At 47.5% G+C, this 19531-nt stretch overlaps 1 protein-coding gene across 1 annotated transcript in view; it reads left to right on the top strand.

The window, feature by feature from the left end:
- The window catches only part of LOC119449498 (cullin-associated NEDD8-dissociated protein 1-like), a 78851-nt gene that overhangs the window by 12119 nt on the left and 47201 nt on the right, over nt 1–19531 (top strand). Inside the window, 6 exon segments of the mRNA XM_037712681.2 lie at nt 1981–2081; nt 5123–5240; nt 5242–5278; nt 7026–7222; nt 18027–18236; nt 19403–19496. Of these exon segments, the coding sequence (XP_037568609.1) occupies nt 1981–2081; nt 5123–5240; nt 5242–5278; nt 7026–7222; nt 18027–18236; nt 19403–19496 (757 nt within the window).

The following is a 19531-nucleotide window of genomic DNA, read 5'->3' as shown; positions in this document are numbered from 1 at the left end:
CTCAACACGACAATAAAATTACCAACCCTTCCCCTACTGGAAAATGGGGGTAAGCGAAGCTTGTCTTGGGTGCACCTGACCCCTTGGTCAGGGTAACCCACAGGTAACGTAACTGTCAAACACAAAGAATACATCAGCGAATCAAAAGAATGACACGGAATAACACAAGGGAAGGGGAGGTGCACCCAAGACAAGCTTCGCTTATCCCTATTTTCCGGTAGCGGAAGGGTTGGTAATTTCTTTATATAGGCTCTCCTGCAGTACACTTGATTCCGAGTACCAAACTCGATATGGATCACGAAATAGTTGCAATGTTGATAATTCGAAATATAAATATGCCTATCTGAAGCTTTTCTGAGGCTTCTGCATGTTGCAGACAGTTTCCCGAGATCATGAAAAGCGGGAATTTACTGATTTGCTTCTCCAAGGCCATCTCGGATGCTCAAAAGCTCACTTATTTTTTATTTATTTTTTGAACATGAGTTGGTCGCGCTGATGTAATGATCACAACGCATATTGGACCAGGAGGTTTTTCGTGTTCTCGAAGCAGAGTGGTCATCTGCTCTTGCCAATAACTAATGGCTGCAGTTTGCATGAGTCATGCACATGCGTAGCGAGCTAAACTGAGAGCACCCTGCTCATTTTTTATCAGTATCATGTACTGCCTTTCAGATTCAATCTTGTGTTTGACTGCATCTATACAATACAATGCAGTACTGTTTCAAATTTGCTGGCATTAAATATGTCCGACGACGTGAGAAGTGATTGCATCTCTGTTAGGAGAAGTGCACTTGCAGGGATGTGTCGTCATGCAGCGTTCAATATATCGAATGTGGTGGTGAATGGGAGTTCAAGGTACAGTCTGTTTCACACTTAAGGGAAATCTCGGAGCGCATTGCATCGCGATGCACCGAGCGGTGGAGTCGGTTGCCGGAAGCAGCTTGTGCAGGTGCAGACGGTCGAGGAGCGTTATCTTGAACCGAGGGGTGTCGACTGCTACGGCGGCACGCGCTGGCCGCATCGTCGGGAGGCGTGTTACTGTCAAGGGCAGTTCATCGTTACTGCGAGCACTGAGCCGATAATGTTCACTAAACGTTGGGCGAGGCCAACCTCTGAGCCTTCATTGGCAAAAATGGGGTTCTACACACTTCTTTTGTCAGCACGCTTCGTTCTTTCGAAAGGCCGATGTACTGAGTGCGTGCACGCATATTTCTTCACTGCGTGTGCTACCGTAATACGCAGCGACAAGAAGGAGACACAAAAATGTGCGCACAATGTTTAGTTAACATTATCGGATCAGTGCCCGCAGTAACGATGAACTGCCCTTGACAGTAGCACGCTTCCCGATGATGCGGCCAGCGCGCGCCGCCGTAGCAGTCGACGCGGTTCAAGATAACGCGTCTCGACTGTCTGAGCCTGCGCGAGCTGCTTCCGGCGCCCGTTTCCAGAGCTCGCCGCATTGCGATGCAATGCGCTCCGAGATTTCCCCTAAGTGTGAAACAGACTGTACGTGTTATACATCGCTATACTTTAGCATGGGATTTCCAACAGAATATTGCAACTGTGTGATGTAGACAACAATTCGATATATCCGAGTTTGATATAGTATCCGGGATCGACTGTACTTATGCACATTTAACCTGCATGCTTCTGTTTAGTTTGTTTTATTACTTCTGTCATTATGGAGATTCATACAAATACAAAAATATATATATGTTTTAGGCACTCTTCCTGGTATACTGCTAAGCCAGGAAATAGTTATAACTGCTATGCCAAAGAATGGTTTGAGTAAGAAAAGTAAGTTTGTTTTATGCAGCTTGGATTGCAGTCAGTTTTGCCGTATGGTCGTGTATCTGCAAATTCAAGGAATATTCCGTGTTTGTGGATAGCTCTTGCCGCACCTGTCATGTAATTGTCTGATATGTTTTTGTTGCCGTGTGTGCATTTTTATAAACCAATGCATTGTTGCTTGACTTGTAGATAATGAAGATTTGCCTGGAGTATATCTGCTATGACCCCAACTACAACTATGATGATGAGGATGATGAGAATTCTATGGACATGGACAGAGATTCTGGCGGGTGAGCTGCAATCCAGTGCTTTCTATTGGCTAGAGATTTTTCGAGTTGAACCTGTATAGTGTGCCTGTGCCTTTTTCTTGGCAGAGCTGTTTCTTTATAGTGAAAACTAGATGGAAAATATTGTCACATATGCTAAATGGAAAGAAAAGTGACCTACTAACTTAAGCTTACCTTCCAACAGTCGTTGCACCGACACCTTATGTCCAGCTGATTCTATAAGGTAACACTTCTGAAGCATCATGGCAAAGAAGCAGTTAAAATATAGCAATTTAATTTTTGAAGCTGTAAATACCAGTGTGTGGGAACGAAAATGAAAAAACAAAACTATTTTTGATCGGAACGAAAACGTAACTGAAACGTTATTTCTTATTTTGTTTCGGAGTGCAACCAAATTTTTTTTGATCGGTTTTCGGTTCAAGGGGAAAGTCAGCAATCCGAAACAACCGACGTCAGGCACCATCAGAATTAGCGTGCATTTCGAGGGTCCGCATAAGCGCGCGTATCTCAGGCAGGCTTAGTGTGAGTGATAGCCGGTCAAGCGCTCCATAATCTAAGCCTGCCACTCGGTGCACTAGCACATGGGTTCTCAAAGTGGGTTCCGTGGAACCTACGGGTTCCGCAGGCCCCTGCTCGGGGTTCCGCGAGCCACTGATAAATTTTCCCTGGTCCCGCTCTCGACAAGTGTCTAAAACGGCGAACATGAGGTGCACTTGATCCAAAGAACCTCCATTACTCATGTCCGAGTTACGGTGCCCAAGTGTCAAAAAGCACATCACAGTGCGTAACAGCAACGCGCGAACTGGGCAATAAATACGCAAGCAGTTTGTAGCCACCCAACCTCTGAGAACGGGCAGCGCGCCTAAGCTTTTGCACTTGAATCTCGGAGGCCGTAACTTACCACCATGCGCCTTTCTCCTATTTGTAGATAGGGTAGGTGCCGATAGCGTGCGCACTGACGTATACGTTGGAGGAAAAAAAAAAAAAAAAAAAACGCGGAATCACCGCAAATGCGCGCCGCAGAAGAGCAAGAACGGCGTAGCGTCCAACCGAAACGAAGCGGCGCAGTCCGCATCGCCGTGGTCCTCAGCTTGCACCGTGGTCCGCAGCGGCAATTGTACGCGGCACGTGACTGACAGCAACGCCGAAGCGCTTCGTGCCTAATTGTGTCTTTAAAGCCTCTATTCTTGCGTTTACCGCCACGCGTAACACCGCGTTCGCGGCTAGTCACGTGCCTCCGTAAGTGCGTAGTCGCTATCTCTGATCGCGTCGATAACCACCGCAGTTTCGTCCGCAGCGGTTGCGGCAAATAGTTTTTTTCACTCGATGCGCGCGTCGGCTGCGTGCCTTCACAACTGCGTAGTCGCCTCCCATGGCAGCGTCGATAGCGACCACAGTTTCGTCCGCTCTTCTTGCAGCGAAAGGTAGCTTCGTTTTGACTTAGTGCGTCTGTCAGCCGCCTGCCTTCTGAACCGCAAGGTCGCCGTCCATGATCGCGTCGATAGCGGCCGCGGTTTCGTCGACAGCGGTTGCGGCAAGCAGTAGTTTCGCTTTTACTCAGTGCAAGGCTGTTGAAGATAAAAAGCACCGGCTACATCGCAATGGACGGACAATTTGTTGGCAAGCAGCTGAGTTGCGAAAAAATAATCGGGATGTGCGCCCGTTGGTGCAAAGCGCGTCTCAGATGAAAACGCGCGCTGCGAAGGATGTCGCGAGGCCTTCGCCACTGCTAGCGCTAATCAGTCATGAGATGAAGAGAATTTCAGCTTCTGCACTGGTCTTGTGCTAAATAGAAACAAGACTTGACGATTCATTGAGTAAATAAAAGCGTGTTGACGTAGTGCAGCATTTGTTTGTTTTCTTGATACCCTCGATAATTCGGTTAAATCGGGGGGGGGGGGGGGGGGGGTTCCTTGGCACTTTATGGAGCTTAGCAGGGTTCTCTGGGATGAACGTACCTGAGAACCCCTGCACTAGCAGATCGGCATCGTAGAAAACCCAGGGCTTGCATGCTAACCCTTATCGTTTCATTTTCTATGGGTACAACGCTTTGTTACCAAAGTTTCATCCTTCGTTTGTGTTCGTTTAAGTTTGTTTTATCGGAACAGTGGTCTCGAAATACGGCGAGTACACTCGATGACGTGCTGCTTCTGAGATCACGTTCAGTGCCTTGGCTCAAGGCAGTAGTCAAGGCACTGAGCATGATCTCAGAATTCAGAATTCAATTAGTGAGAAAAAAGAATACTATGTTCTTATTGTTAATTTGCTTTGAAAATTTTTGCATGCGAACTAAAACCGTTATGAACCGTTACGGATTTTTTTTTTTCGTTCCGGAGCAGAACAGGAACGGAACTTTTTTCAGTGGAACGAAACTAAAACCAGAATGAAAAACATTTCATTCTGAAACTCTGGTAAATACTGTTGAACCACAACATTACGCCAATATCAGCATGTTGCGAATATATGCTTATAATGGATATCAGATATACCTAAGATATTTTTGTGTTCGATGCAACTCTTTTATAACGAGGTTCAACTGTATTGCCTAAAGAAGTGGGTAGTGATATTAAACACTTTGATAACTGCTGTTATACATTCATGGCAGCATAAATACATCCCAAATGTCTTGACACTTTGAATGCAGGGTTTATATTTAGTTTAAGACAAGCAAGAAGGTTTGCTTGCAGTTTAATAATAGATTTCAGGCCTTCATGGAATTTTGGACACTGTGACTATCACAAACTGTAATGAGGATATTCATTATTATATATTGTCTCATGGATTATCTCAGCTCATGTTGCAGCCTTTCTGCACAACCCTGTTGTTACATGGATGCTTTGCATTGGAACTTTGCAAACCTTGAGAGGTGAAGACATCAAAAGCATGTGCTCTTTTGTGGGATTTCCAGAAATCTCAAATTACTGCAAACAACTGCAGATTAAGTCATTGGCTCCTGCAAGTTCTTTGTTGCGAAAAAGTTTTGGTAACTGAACATTGTATCTCCATCAGAGATGTCACCAGATTTTATTTTTTTTTACTTGCAGGGAGAGTGAAGATGAATATAGTGATGATGATGACATGAGCTGGAAAGTACGTCGGGCTGCAGCGAAATGCCTGGAGGCAGTCATTGCCACCAGGCACGAAATGCTCTCAGAATTCTATCCGTGTAGTTTCACCTGCATTGATTGCACGCTTCAAAGGTTTGTGTTGCCCTATCTATTCATGCAATGCCAATTTGCATGGTTGGATAAAATTCTTGGGATCTGCATTAGCTTATGCGATCTCATAGGCATGCTTCACCTCGGAGTCGATATATGGGGGATGCCTCACCTGGCGGGTCTTCAGGGCATGTTGACGCAGGGGCCTCTGTAGGCCCCTCACCAGAGGTCCCACTTGGGCCGCAACCAGGGTTCCTGAAGGAGCCAACGCTTCCCATTCTGATCTGTGCTGTAGTGTTGCAGTACTGTTTGTGTGCTTGCATTGCCAGTCGCCAGCTATGTATGGGTATAGTGGAGTGTAATTGCAGTTACATTGTCAAGCTTTCACTCTGACCAGGCTTATTTTAGTAACAAAATGGTGGGGTGTCAGTGACCATTTGTGCAGTCTGTAGGGTTTTGCTGTTGTCCTTTATGTGCATGACAGTGTCAAAGTTGTCTTTAGCATATACTGACTGTTGCATCACCTGAAGTGATGGGTGCACATGGGTTTCCTGTCCAAACTGTTGGCTTGTCAGTGCCCAGATTTCTCATAGGAGATCCATTGAGAGTGTTTTGGGTTTATACCTCATTTGGGTGCAGTATTTGCCCATTTTCTCTGTAATGAAACTGCAGTGTGCGTCATCTGCTGCTGTGCTGGAATGGGAAATTAGATTTTCTTCAAGAAAAAGAGGATGGCGACTGAAATCTTCTGCTACAAGGGTGACTTTGCCCGTGACTGTTGGTTGTTCATTTTCCCAGGACAGATAGCAGTCACTGCATACCTCTTTGGTACAGTGTCACTGCAGACGCATACTATCATCCAGTCTGAATGAAATAGGCATGTACTGCAACCCAGATGTGGTATTTAACAAAAAATGCCAGGCCTGCTCGGCACATGCAGCACAGTCACAGCGTAAGCTAGACGAGCGTTTCGACAATACAACCTAGTAATTTGAGTGAATGCATCTGGAATGCGCTTGGGACGCCGTCGCGCGTGCAAGCCAACGCGTTCCTTCGCCGATGGCTAGCGCCGTTTGGCCCAGCCAAGCAGCCCACAATGCAACTACGGCTGTCACATTCGCTCCCATTGCAACGCGCCCAATCTAGCGCAATCAACGTGATCCCGAGCGTCCGTTGGTGTGTTAGTGCCATCTAGTTAAGGCGGCAGCAAAATTTGCAGTGTCTGAGAGGTCGCGTTTGCCGGCGTCTTAACTAGATGGAGTCACCATACCGGCGGAGGCTTGGGATCGCATTGTTTGCGTTCCGCTTCTGAATCGCATCTCGTCGTCTGCGCCTGCGCGCCTGCATAGGGCGCGTTTATAGTACATTTTGCCGCTCGCGGATAGCAAGCACTTGCGTGGCTCAGTGGTAGAGTATCCGCCTCCCACGCAGCGGGCCTGGGTTCGATCCCGGCGGAGAGCGGGTACTTTTTTGTCGCATTTCCGGCGATAGCGGCTACGGGGCGGCGGCGGCGGCATCATCGCGACCCGAAATGGCTATTGGAATAAGCCCATAACAGCTTACGCTGTAAAAATGCATCAGTGGATGCTGCTTGCGAGTAAGATTTGTGGTGCCGACAAGCTAGTGGCTTAACCAGGAGAGCTGTCTGCACCCATCTTTCTGAGTGGCACAACAGTCGGTACAGATGGGGCCAGCACCTGGTCATCTCTGCAAAGGCCTGTGTGATGTGCTTCGTTGTGTTTTAGGTTGCGGCGCTAACTCATCGCCGTCGTTGTCCTTGCTGTTTCAGAGCGAGAAGAGAATGTGAAAGTGGACATACTGCAAGCCTACATTGCACTGTTGCGGCAGACTCGACCACTCGTCACCCCATGTGTTGGCGGCCCCCTCAGTGGTGACGACCCACGCACCCTGGTTGCGGCCCAAGTGGGACCTCTGGTGAGGGGCCTTCAGAGGCCCCTGCGTGAGCGTGCCCTGAAGACCCGCCAGGTGAGGCATCCCCATATATCTCCGAGGTGAAGCTGCCTCCGAGGTGAAGCATGCCTATAGTGCTGCTCACACTACAAATTCACGGAGAGAAGTCTATCTTGGAGCTGGGTTCATAAATAACGTTTGATGAGTTTTCCACTGCAGTCAACATCCGATTTTTCAATACATATGCAATAAGATTTTTTAAATTGTTTTTGATGAGACCATTCTGTCATATTGGTACTGTTCAACAATTTTGCAATTTGGACGCACTAACGAAAAAAATGCAAGTCAGTGAGACGCAGCTATGGTAATCGCCATATGTCAATGGGATAAACAAATGCCCTGCGTGCTGCTGTCAAAATACGTGCGAAACGCACACCAGAAATTCTCATCTGTGTCGGCCAATAGGAACACTTCCTGTGCGCACGATGCAACAGTAACGAATCTGACATCAGTTTTTACTTTTTTTGCTTGCTTTTGCTTGCTTTTGTGAAGTCCGAATTATCCGTCGTCAACTGTATATAAAGGTTGTCCCAAGTAACTTGCACCAAACTGTAGTAATAAAAGTATGCAAATGCCACGTAGCTCGACAGAACCAAGGTAATGTTGTTTGCCATCACTTGGAGATACTCAGGTTATTTTTTGCATTCTGCCTAATTACCGTATTTACTCGAATCTAGGCCGACTCCGATTCTAAGCCGACCCCCCAAAAGTTCGAAGTCCGAAAAAAAAAAACAAAAAAAAAACTTACCTCGAATGTAGGCCGAACGAAAAAGCGAGGACAGCATTCGCAAAATGAAACAGACAGCATTTATTAAGGGGGGACGTGGCTTTGAAAATCAACTTCCTGATTTCTTCATGGATTTTGATGAAAATTGGCACAAATGTTTAGAATGTCTCCCTGATACTTCCATAAAAGTTTCAGAGTGATAACTTGAGAACATTTTATTGAGCAGAATTTTTCTCTCTTGAACTTTCTGGAGGGCCTAGGGAGCTTAAAAAACATGATGGAAGGCTCGTTGAGTATTGACTGCATAGCTCAATGCGTGCTGAAGGTCGTGACAGTCTTACTTTTTTTTTTTCGCAACACAAACTTTTTAGATAGCCATTTTTCAAGTTACCTTCACACCAAGCACACTTTCGGGGTGAACGAATAGCCATGCCATAAATTTATAAAAAGTCAAGATAAAAATGCGAGACTGTCTCGACCTGCACTGTAGTCCAAGGAACGTGACAAAAAAAACTGAATCAAAATAGGCTAAACAGTAACGAAGAAATCAGCTCCAGAAACTGAGCAGAAAGGCGAAAAAACAGTTTTGAGAAAACGGCTCTCAAAGTTGCACCTTCTCTTCAGTTCTCTAAAACGCACCAAAGTTGTAATCTTTGATGTGTTTTGTGACGTGGGGCTTCTTGGACATGTGGCCTCTGGTCTGCTGAGCCTTCGTTCTGCCTTTTTCATGTTTGTATGGCATTCTTTACTGCTGCTCTACAAAGAGCATGGTGCCTGGGTTTCAAACCAAGTGAGGTGCAGAACTATGTGGGCATAAATATACAGTAGTTCTAGCGTTGTATCTGCAGACTGCCTCATTGATAGCAGCCTCTAGTGCAGTCAGTGAGGCATTGTTTTCTTTTGGTAGAATCGACCATGTTACTGAATGAAGGCTCTCAGCAGGCTTCTGAATCATCTTCCATTGACAATGGCTATGGAGGTTAGGAGAGCCACTGATAGATAGGCAGCAATGCAGCTGCTAGGTGCTTTCCAGTCTGTACTTTTGTATCATGCCTCACTTCTGCAGCCAGGTGTCTGTGCCAGCCGAAGTGGCCTAGTGAATAGAGCTCATGATGAGGTTCTCTTTATGAATTAAAGGGGTGGTATGATAGGTATTGTTACGAGATATCGTGGCATTACGATAATACAGTCGGCGCGCGATGTGCGAAATGCCTCGTCGCGGGTCCGCGGAATAGGCGCTCGACGAGCTTAGTCGCGCAGTCTGAGGTGCCGATGCGCGAAATGCCTGGTCGCGGGTCCAAACGCTCGGTAAGCTCAATTGCGCAGTCCGAGATGCCGACGCGCGAAATGCCTAGCCGCGGGTCCGAGGAATAGACGCTCGAGGTGTCGACACTCGATTAGCGATGTGCCGACACGCGAATTGCCTAGCCGCGGGCTCGAGGAGTCGACGCTCGAGGTGCCGACGCGCGAAGTGCCTAGCCGCGGGTCCGAGGAGTCGACACTCGATGAGCGATGTGCCGACGCGCGAAATGCCTAGCCGCGGGCTCGACGAGTCGATGCTCGATTAGCTTAGTCACACAGTCCGAGGTGCCGACGCGCGAAATGCTTAGGCAAGGATCCGAGAAGTTCGCGCGCGATGTGCTTCATCGCTGAGTCGGAGACGCCTATGCGCGAAAGGCTTAGCCGCGTAGCCGAGCATTCCGTGCCCGAAGTTCGGTCGCGAAGTCCGCGTCACCGATGCTCGGAATGCTTAGCCGCGGGTCTGAGACGTCCACAAAAAGCGGAATCGGCCACGCTACTGCGATGTCCGCGTAGCGCCCGCTTTAACACTCGTCGAGATTATGGAAACTGTCCAGAGCTCACGAGGAGACCGCAACAAGCGGAGCAGACGACGCCATCACGGAGCGAGCACCGGACCAATGGCGAACCGCGCTGGAGTCACGTGGCGGGCGCGGCCAATCGGTGGCTCCGGCACGACCTTCAATCATTTGCTTTTTGTGTGCTTGTTTCTGTATGGAGGAGATAGCTTAAGCGGCAGATTTGAAGAAGGAGAAATGCGCTTTCCAACGAGACCAAGATGGCGGCGCTCGGCTGAGCCGTTCCGGAGATATCGTGGCTTGAAAAACGCCGTTTTTTCGCGATTTCCGCGCAATTTTTCGGCACCTTGGCTGATATAACAATTTTTTTAGAGCACTTCTACTTGGTTTTCAGTGATGATATTTCGGAATCGGATAGAATAAGAGTTACAGAAACTGAAAATGTGATTTTCAAAAAATCGATTTTTTGCCATTTTTCGCGATGCGAAAGCCGCGTCCCCCCTTAAATTTGAACATGCCGAGCTCATTCTATGTCACCATCGCTGCTAGCCTCTTCGCTATCTTCCTTATTGCTGACATCTTCAAACAGTGCGCTATATTCAGTACCATCCAGCGCATTAGAGATGCTGCATTTTTGGAAGGAGCGCACGTTGCGGCGCACGCAAAAACCATCTCCCGTGGCCCCCTCCAATGACAGACCGATGCCGAAGTTCCGCCCGGTTTGAACGTTTGACGATGCCTCCACGGCTAGCACAACTACCGTATTTACACGATTCTCACGCTTCCTCGATTGTAACGCGCGCCCGTTTTCCGTGAGGAAAAATTTGGAAAAATAGATTTCCTCCCGATGCACTGTTGTTGCGATGAATAAAAAAAGTCGCAGTTTCTCCCGAAAGGCGATGCATCGAATGCGGTAGCAAATTAGTAGACCGCTATTAACAAGCACGGTGTCACGCGCGCTCAAGCAAACATGAACACACCTCGCTCGTTGACCGCGGAAACGAACTGTCAAAACGCTCGAGACGAAGCGCGCCTTCGTGCTAGCATGCCTCTTCGCCGCTTCAACGCGGCGAAAACACGGCGCGCGGCGGACTTTACCAGTCGCAGATTGCTTTCAAGATAGGGCCAATCCTGATCGTATCGCCGGAGTGGATCGTCGCAGATTACGACCTGCTTCGGTCCACTGAAACCGTTCCGCATTGCTTTGCTGGCGAAAATCCTCTCCTTCTGTTTGCGCCAGTCCCGCTCGCAAGTTTCGGATTCTCCGAACGCCCGTGATGCGGCCCGATTTCCGTCCGTCTCCGCACAGATGATCACTTTCCTTTTAAATGCGGCATCATGATGAACTCGGTACTTCATGTTGATAGATAGAGCAGACGCTGAGAACGTGAAGACAGACGGTAGACTATTGCCTAAGCACGTGTACTGCAGCACACGGAGGAAGCTTCCGCATGCTACGGTAGCTAGACACGACGCGCGTGCGAGGCGGCCATTTTGAAATGCCGACGCAGATTTAGGGTTGTGTTGAAAGTGCGCGTTAAATTCGAGTAAATACAGTATTCGTTTAGAAAGCGGCACTATAGTGGCATCGCCCATTTGGTGCAATTACGATAACGCCACACCGCGCGCCGATGCTGCACCATACCGATACTACCGATACGACGCAGGTCAAAATGGCGACGTCGATCGTGTACTTCAGCTGGCTACTGGCGCGGCTAGTAGCGGCTGCGATACTGACTTTTCTAGATGGCGCTAACTATGCACCATATTTATCAGTTTCAGTTAAAAACTGGCGCGTTTTTTAAAATCCTCGAATCTAAACCGACCGTAGAGTTTCGTATGTGATTATTTGAAAAGAACTATCGGCCTAGATTCGAATAAATACGGTACATAATTAGTAGGGGTGTGCGAATATCAAAGTTTTCGAATCGAATACGAATACTTAGCTTTGAATATTGATCGAACATCGTATAATGATATGCACATGCATTTATTAGCAAGTTGGGTTAGTTTGGTATACAGTAGCCGACGGATTTTTCGGACTCCAAAAATTCGGACTTGTTGGATATTCCGGACTTCATACATGTACGGCAGGATTCCCATAGAGCTAATGCATTTTCGCGACCGATTTTTCGGACGAATCTAGGTGCCAATGTTTGATTTTCCGGACTAAATCGCTCCCTCCGAGCCACGCTACCCGATCTTGGAGGCCGCCATGTTGGATTTTTCGCTGGCTTGGCCGGGCTTGGCTTCTAGTGCCCCCCTGTATAGCCTTCAAGATTAGTAGACGCATGCTATCTTTTCGTCTCCGAGGCCATGCCCACGCTTCCATGGCCGACAAAACGATCCAAAAAGCGGCACTTGCTTTTTTTTTTTTTTTTTTTTTTAACTTTCGGTTGCGCCGTACGCTGTGTGCGGGTGAAAGCTTGCGAGGGTCAGCCGGCAACTGCAATTTAATCTCAACCACGCGAGAGAGGAAGGCGGCCGGAGGCGCGCGCGCGCGGACTTCGTTCGCTCGCGGGGCACGGGGAGAAGGCGGCGGAGACGGTGGGGAGTTGCATTCTGCTCTTGCGGCTGCCGACGGAGCTGCCGCGCAGGCACCGTTAAAGCCCCTTGATCTTGAAAGTAGCGACACTCTCCTCCGCGCGCGCGCTTTCCTCCTCAATTCTCCTCGCCCGCCGGCTGCGCGCGCTGCGCACGGCACGCTATTGCGCCTGGGCTCCTGCGGACGGGCCGCAGAATTCGATGGAGGCGCATTTTTTGGGCCAGTTGCGCGCCCCAGTGGCGTAGAATGTTTTGAAAAATGGTGATAACAGCATGGAGAATGCTGAAGGCAACGTTTATGAGGAGGTTGGTTTTATCTTGGCATTAAGCCGTATGAATGTCCCACACTGATGTAAAAGGTGCTTTGAGGCGAGTTCTATACTCCAGTTATTTTTTTGCCCCCTGTGTGGTGGTTATGCGGACTTCGAGCATGTCCTGTGGGGCTGCGCATCTGCCGGTCCCCCTTTCACCCAAGAGGAAATGATGATGCTTATTAAGGCCCAGGATCAGACCTCTCAAATCCTGGCAGTCCAGAGGGCCCGCGAGAGGGCCATCAGGTTTGACCTGATGGTCCCCGAGTGGGCCTAGCCAGGTGACGTCGAGTTTACTCGCGTCTATTGTGGACCCAATAAAGTTCACTCACTCACTGCCCCTCGATACGCCGCTTTGCTTTTTGCATCTGATCTAGTATTGCTTGTGACAGATCGCTCTATGTTTGGCAGTTTTTTCTTGTATGTTCGCGCATGTGCACCCCAGGTATTATATTCAGTGTGCCTTCTTATAATGAATTACTGGCGAGAGCATCGTCTATCCATGTGTTTGTCTCAATGTCAAGGTAGCTTTTGCGCTGTGGTTTCTGCATTGAATAGGACGGTTGCGCAATTTCAGTGCGATGAAACGGTGCCGGCAGCCACTCATCACCCACAATAACAAAATCTGAGGAAAGGTATTTACAGATTATTCTTTAGGCGTCGGTGTCAATGAAGCTTAAAAAATAATCGGTATACCTATGGGAGAAGGCATTCTATATTTTTAGGCAAAAGAAACGCTTCTGGAAAAGGTATTTTGATAGTTCACACCAACATACCGTTTAATTGTGTAGTAGGCGGATAGTTAAAATTGTGATTTTGATTAAACATCAGAAAAACAGTTATCACACAAAAAACAAAAAGAATGGTCAGTAAGATGCTTTATTTTCGTGCACGCGCAAAAAACGTTATTTGACAAGATACCGATAACGTAGAAGAGTATCATATAATATTCAGAATGAGAAACAATGCTAGTGTACAAATATGCCGTTTCCGATTGAATGAGAGTTGACGACGTGCGAGGTGATGGAGTCCTAGCAGAATATTCAGCATTCTGAGGAGAACCCCATTTTTATGCAACGTACAAATTGCCGCAGCAAAAACGCTAATGAGCAGGCTGGAAGAATTGGAAAAATGCAGCGTTAGGGGATGCTTTGATACGAGCAATAAGAAAGGCCCCTTACCTCGCAAACAACACTGTTCCTTGTCGGAACAAAGTTCTTCCGGTCAATGTTGTGCAGCCACTACTTCTTGCGCAAGCCATCACGCTTTCCTTGCGGTATCGTAAGAACTGCATATCCATCATCGCGCTTCTTGTTGCAGTTATATGCGCAGCAGCACGGCATAGCGCCAGCAGAGTGCACGAAACAGCGTGCAATGTTAGCGTGCGACGTTCTCTATACGCTGAGCCAGCCGAGCTGAGGCGCAAAATGGCGCGAACGAAAACGCAAAACGCAAGCTCCGCTCGTTTCCAAGGGCAACGGCAGGGAGACCAATCATCGTGCAGGAAAACGGGCGCAAGACCGTCTGCCGCGGAGGGGACTCGCGAGGGGCGAGGAGGAGGCGAGGAGGTCGCGCGCCGGCGGCAGAGTACAAAGAGTGGCGGTACTTTCCTACATCAAGGGACTTTAGGCACCGTATCTTGAAAGCGATCTGCTATGTGGCCGAAGTGTGCGCCCGCGATCTGCGATGGGTACAAAGGGCGTGCGCCGAGTGCCACTAGCTTCGTATGCGCCGTTTTTTTTTTTTTTTTTTTTCATTTTTGTTTTGTTTTTCGACGTTCGCGTTGAAGCGAGAGAATAGACAGCGCGAAGGTCAATTTACCTGCGGTCATCGAGCGTGATGTGTTCATGTAACCTGTGCGCGCGTGACACCGTGCTTATTTAGTTAGTAAGCGCATATTTACAACTTTATACGGCCGATAAAACTAACATCCTTCGTATCGCTGTCTATTAATTTGCTATCGTAATCGATGCTCCGTCTTTTGGGCGAAACTGCGACATTTTTCTTAAGCCGCTCTAAGCCTCATAATTTTTGTTTCTCTTGGAGGGGAAGGGAGGGCGAGTTTTTCGGTCTGTTCGGTTTTTCGTACTGCTCGATTTTTCGGACTATTTTTCAGTCCCCGCGAAGTCCGGAAAATCGGTCGGCTACTGTATTGCAACATTGCAATTACATTTTCAATGTTAAAAAACTAGAATAGTAAGCCGTTATGGCTCAGTCAGCTACTGCTGAGCACGAGATCGCGGGATCGAATCCCGGCTGCGGCGGCCGCATTTCAATAGAGGTGAAATGCAAAAACACCTGTGTGCTTGCGTTGTAGTGCACGTTAAAGAACCCCAGGTGGTCGAAATTCATCCAGAGCCCTCCACTACGGTGTACCTCATAATCAGAACTGGTTTTGGCACTTAAAATCCCAGAAAGAAGTAGAAGAAGATACTAAAAGCACTGTGTATTTGGCTGATGTTAAGGGGGGACGCAGGGATCAGATTGCGGAAATCGCGAGAAAAATTAATTTTTGGAAACCACGTGTTTCGGTATCTGCAACGCCTAATCTATGTTGTATCAAAATGGTTTGGATGAAAACGCACAAAAAGTGCCCGAAAAAAATTAATTTGTTAGTGCGCAGGCTGAGAAAACAGCTTTAAATCGCGCAAAATCACCGCAGTTCACGGAGCCATATCTCGTACTTCCCGCCACCGAGCGCCGCCATCTTGGTATCGTTCGAAAGCTTAAAGTTTCGCCGTTCCGCTTCTCAATTCGTCGGTCGTCGCCATCTTGTAACAAACGCACAAGCACAAAAGAAGCATGGGTCTGCTGAAGGTAGTCACACAGGCCCTCCGATGAAAGCGGGCCTCCGATTGGCTGCTGTGCTGAAAGGTGTCTCCCCATTGGTTACTGCTGCGGCAGCGGGCATGATAGCGACCGCAGTTGTCCGCTTCGCAAACCACGCCGGCGTCTCCACTTGACACGCAGAATTGGGATTTCTGAGAGCTCCCAGGTTAGTGATCGACCGTCGCTCGTTCGAGAATAGATTTTGGACGAAGCACGCCTTCGGAATACGGAAGCGCGAGCCTCCTACGGCGAGAAAAATACGGCAATTAGTGGGAGAAGCGGAGGAGCACCCGACTGAACGTGCCACCTTACTTGCACGGTGGATTACGTGCCGCGCTATCTTGCACCGTGTGACTCGAGCAGCGAAACCGACAATCGCCCTGTGTGATCGGCACTGATAACGCAGTCGACGGAAGACGCGCCAACGAAGGCTCCCGCGCCTCGGCGTACGGCCACGCGAATCAGCCGAGATCGTATCGACGCGAGTCGAAGGTCACCATCGTCGGCAAAGATGGTGCACTCAATTTCTGATGCATCGTGTGACACGAACATGCCGCCTCCAAGCGAACCCCAACCGTCGACGAACTACAGTGTGATAACCGAAGATTCACCGGACAAATAGCCGCCCGAATGGCGCACCAGTCGGACACGCCTCGAGCCACGTTTCGTGTCAGCGGTGACTGCAGAAGCGCGAGCATGCAGCGTTCGCGACTCCCTTCTTGCGGTGTCCGCAACTGAACGGAAGCTCTATTTGATGGACCAGCCAGGCTATGAAATTTTAAATGCCCACCAAACGGCGAGGCAAAGGTGCAAGAAGATGCCTGACAGCAATGATGCCAAATATTACAGCCTTGATGCATTCTAATAAATCTGTGCTGCTTGCAAAACTTTGCAACCCGTTTTCTCAATTGTGTTTTTTTTTTGTTGGTCACCACGCTCGTGGAAAGCATAGCACAACAATGGCTCGACCGATTTTGATCCCGTTTGTTTTTATGTATTCCTTTAAGTAAGCCATCTTGTTGATGGCTTACTTTTTTTTCTACATGCTAATTTGTGAGTGACAAGTTCTGGTACAATTAGTGAAGGTGAACATGATGTTCTGTGTAAAAAAAAAAATAAAGGGATTAAGAAAATTTTGAAACTGTTGTACCCTGTAGTACTCTTTTGAGCAAAGATTAAAACTAAAGGCAGCTCCCTGGCATGTTTCGTTACTGTGCCAGGCTTTCCACGAGCAAGGAACTTGTAAACTTTGTAAATTCTTATAAAACAGAAACTAAGATATTTAATGAAATTTTAGATTTGCCTCTCTATTGCAATGTACAGTGTGTGTGCCAAATTCCAGCCCTTTCTGCCAAGAAACAAAAAAGTTAATTTTCATCCCCGCCTCCCCCCTTAACTTGGAAATTTACGTAATTCCCAGTAGCTGTCCTTGGCAGCCTGTGCCTTATTACACCGCATCAAATGCCCCTAAACTCTGAGCCATTTGACCCTGTGCCAGTCTTCACTCATCGCATTTGCTGTCGAGCAATAAGCTCAGAATTGTGGGTGGCACTGAAAAAAAAAAAAAAAAAGTGCTCCCTCGCGGTCCGCTAACCCGTGCCTCTTGCTACTGGGAGGCTGGCTAAGTGTGCTTTACAGGTGAAATTTTGCTAGCAGCACGAAATAATCATAAAATTCAGTACAATATCGCCCCAATATTGTTATATTAGATAGAAACAAATGCTAAGAACCATGTTTTCTCCCGCCCAGCCAGCAATATATTTGATTTGATTCAAATATTCATATCCAACCGAATATTTGAACATTTTTAATTATCTATTTTTCGAATATTTCAAATGACCACCCCTAATAATTAGTCTTACCTAATAAATTTCTCAAATACTATAATTAGATGAAAAGTGTCAATGAGAAAATTATAAAGAAACATGAAAAACTCCCGATACAGCTTCCTGTTTCTCAATACGTGCTATATAAGTGTATTTTCGAGTGGGAAAGAAGCCTGCGGATACATACAAAGCAGCCAGTCTTGCAACAATTTTGCGTGTATTTGCGGGCTTCTTTGCGTCAGCATTGGAATCATGCAAACAAAAACTCATCTGCCGGGTTGTGTATGGCAAATGAGGGGAGATGTCGCCAACACAGGTGGAAGAAATGGGTAGGCACCCAGCGAGGCGGCACGTGCAGCGTGGCCCTGCACAGTTGACGCTTGACCATCAGCAGAAGCATTTCGCTCCCGGGCAAGACTGGACGCGTGTCGCGCATTCCAATAATCGCGTTATTGGCTGCGTTTGTGTTCTGTGTGGTGTAAAATTAAAAGTAATTATGGATGGCTGTGTCTTCTATGGGGTAAAATTAACATCACTGTCGCATGAATCCCATTGAGCACTGTTGTTATAAAAAAAGAAATATCTTTAAATTTATTTATTTATTACATAAATGCTACAACGTTTAGTAGCTTGACAAGGTGACTGCCTAGTGACCTGAGCTTCCATCATAATTTATTTTAATTTCAGTGTGGGTTTTGTGAAATCTTTGGTACTTTACTGCTTGTAAAGGTGCAGTAAAAATGAAAAAAAAAAAAATGCATGCAGGGTTGCTTGGCGCTACTGACGGAGCTGCTGCTGCTGCTGCCCGGTGCTCTGGCCGACTATCTTCCAGCACTGCTACCTGGTTTACACTTCTCGCTGAGTGACCGAGCATCCAGTTCCAACATGAAGATTGACACCCTTGCCTTCCTGGGGTGTCTGCTTTCGCACCACAGTCCCCAGGTGTTCCACCCGCACATCGAAACACTGCTGCCTGTGAGTACTAGTGCTGGGAAACATTGGTGTACCACTGGCTGCTGAGCTGACGTGGTGTCATGCCTTTAGACAATACTCATCTTAACACGATCACTGCAGTGTGGGTCACGGGTGGGCCATGGCAGTTACAGTAGAATCTCAATGATGCGATCCCACTTGATCTGAAGTCCTGGCCCAAGTTCATTAGCTTAGAATGTGCTAAATTTTGAATGTTGCGACCACCTTTTGCACCGCGGCGGATGATGCGAACAGTCGAGCTGCTGCGTGAGGATGCCTCCGTGTGCTTGTTGCGCCTTGTCAGGCCGGCAGAGCGGCCGCGCCGATGCATCGGTCGCATTTTTGGTTGGGTTATGTCAGCCCGTCGTGACACGGCAGAATGATACTAAAAAAAAGAAACTAATGAAATTGGAAAGATATTGTGAAAACTAAAAAAAAAGATGGGATAATTGGAGCAAGACGGCTAATTCATTGCCAATATCCCTATTTCCCAATTTTTTACATTTTTGAGGAATACAAATAGCGGATGATACAAACTTATTTGCCCTCTTGAGAGATTCATATCATTGAGATTCCACTGTATTCTCACAGCACAGCTGTGAAGAGCGTTCCTGCAGTGAGCAAGCGACATCTTTGCTAGAAATCAAAGGAGAGGGGAAATTCTTGTTCCCTCTGATCTGGCACATTGTGGCGCTGTCTGTACCTTGAGGAAGTTTAAGGAGCACAACTCCTTGGTGACTCACAGGTGGGTCACGAGGCACTAGAGGAACACGACAGGTGACCCACCTGTGGGCCATGACGCACAGCAATTGAGACTTCAAAAAGTACTACTGTAGTGAACGTGTTAGTCTATGGGTTTGACCATGGTGAGAACACTGTGCTAATGTAGATATTCTCTATTGCCTGTAAAATGGCACGTTGTTATGGTACTGTGTCAGTGTGGAACATAACTATATGACTATTCCATTGCTTTCAATATCCGTGCATCGAATAGTACAGTTTGAAAACAACGGAATCTGTATTGGCCGTTTGTACAGTTCTGTAGGCAGTTTTCTTTTCCACAGTGGTGTGATTAAGGAAGGGTTATGAATGAGCTATGGAAGGTTGCAGCAAGCTGACGAGTGCTGCTTTGAACTCTCACTTGAGTCAGCAACCACTTCTGTTTTCAGCCTATCATCGTAGCTGTTGGGGACAGCTTTTATAAGATTACATCAGAAGCTCTGCTAGTTCTTCAGCAACTGGTGAAAGTCATCAGACCATTGGGTAAGCAATTGGTGTTTTCCACTTGCAGATCTCCT

This window comes from Dermacentor silvarum, chromosome 4, assembly GCF_013339745.2.
Source record: "Dermacentor silvarum isolate Dsil-2018 chromosome 4, BIME_Dsil_1.4, whole genome shotgun sequence".
In the NCBI taxonomy this organism is placed as follows: Eukaryota; Metazoa; Arthropoda; class Arachnida; order Ixodida; family Ixodidae; genus Dermacentor; species Dermacentor silvarum.
Note: the sequence above shows the minus strand (reverse complement) of the source record. Positions and strands in the feature narration are given on the sequence as shown.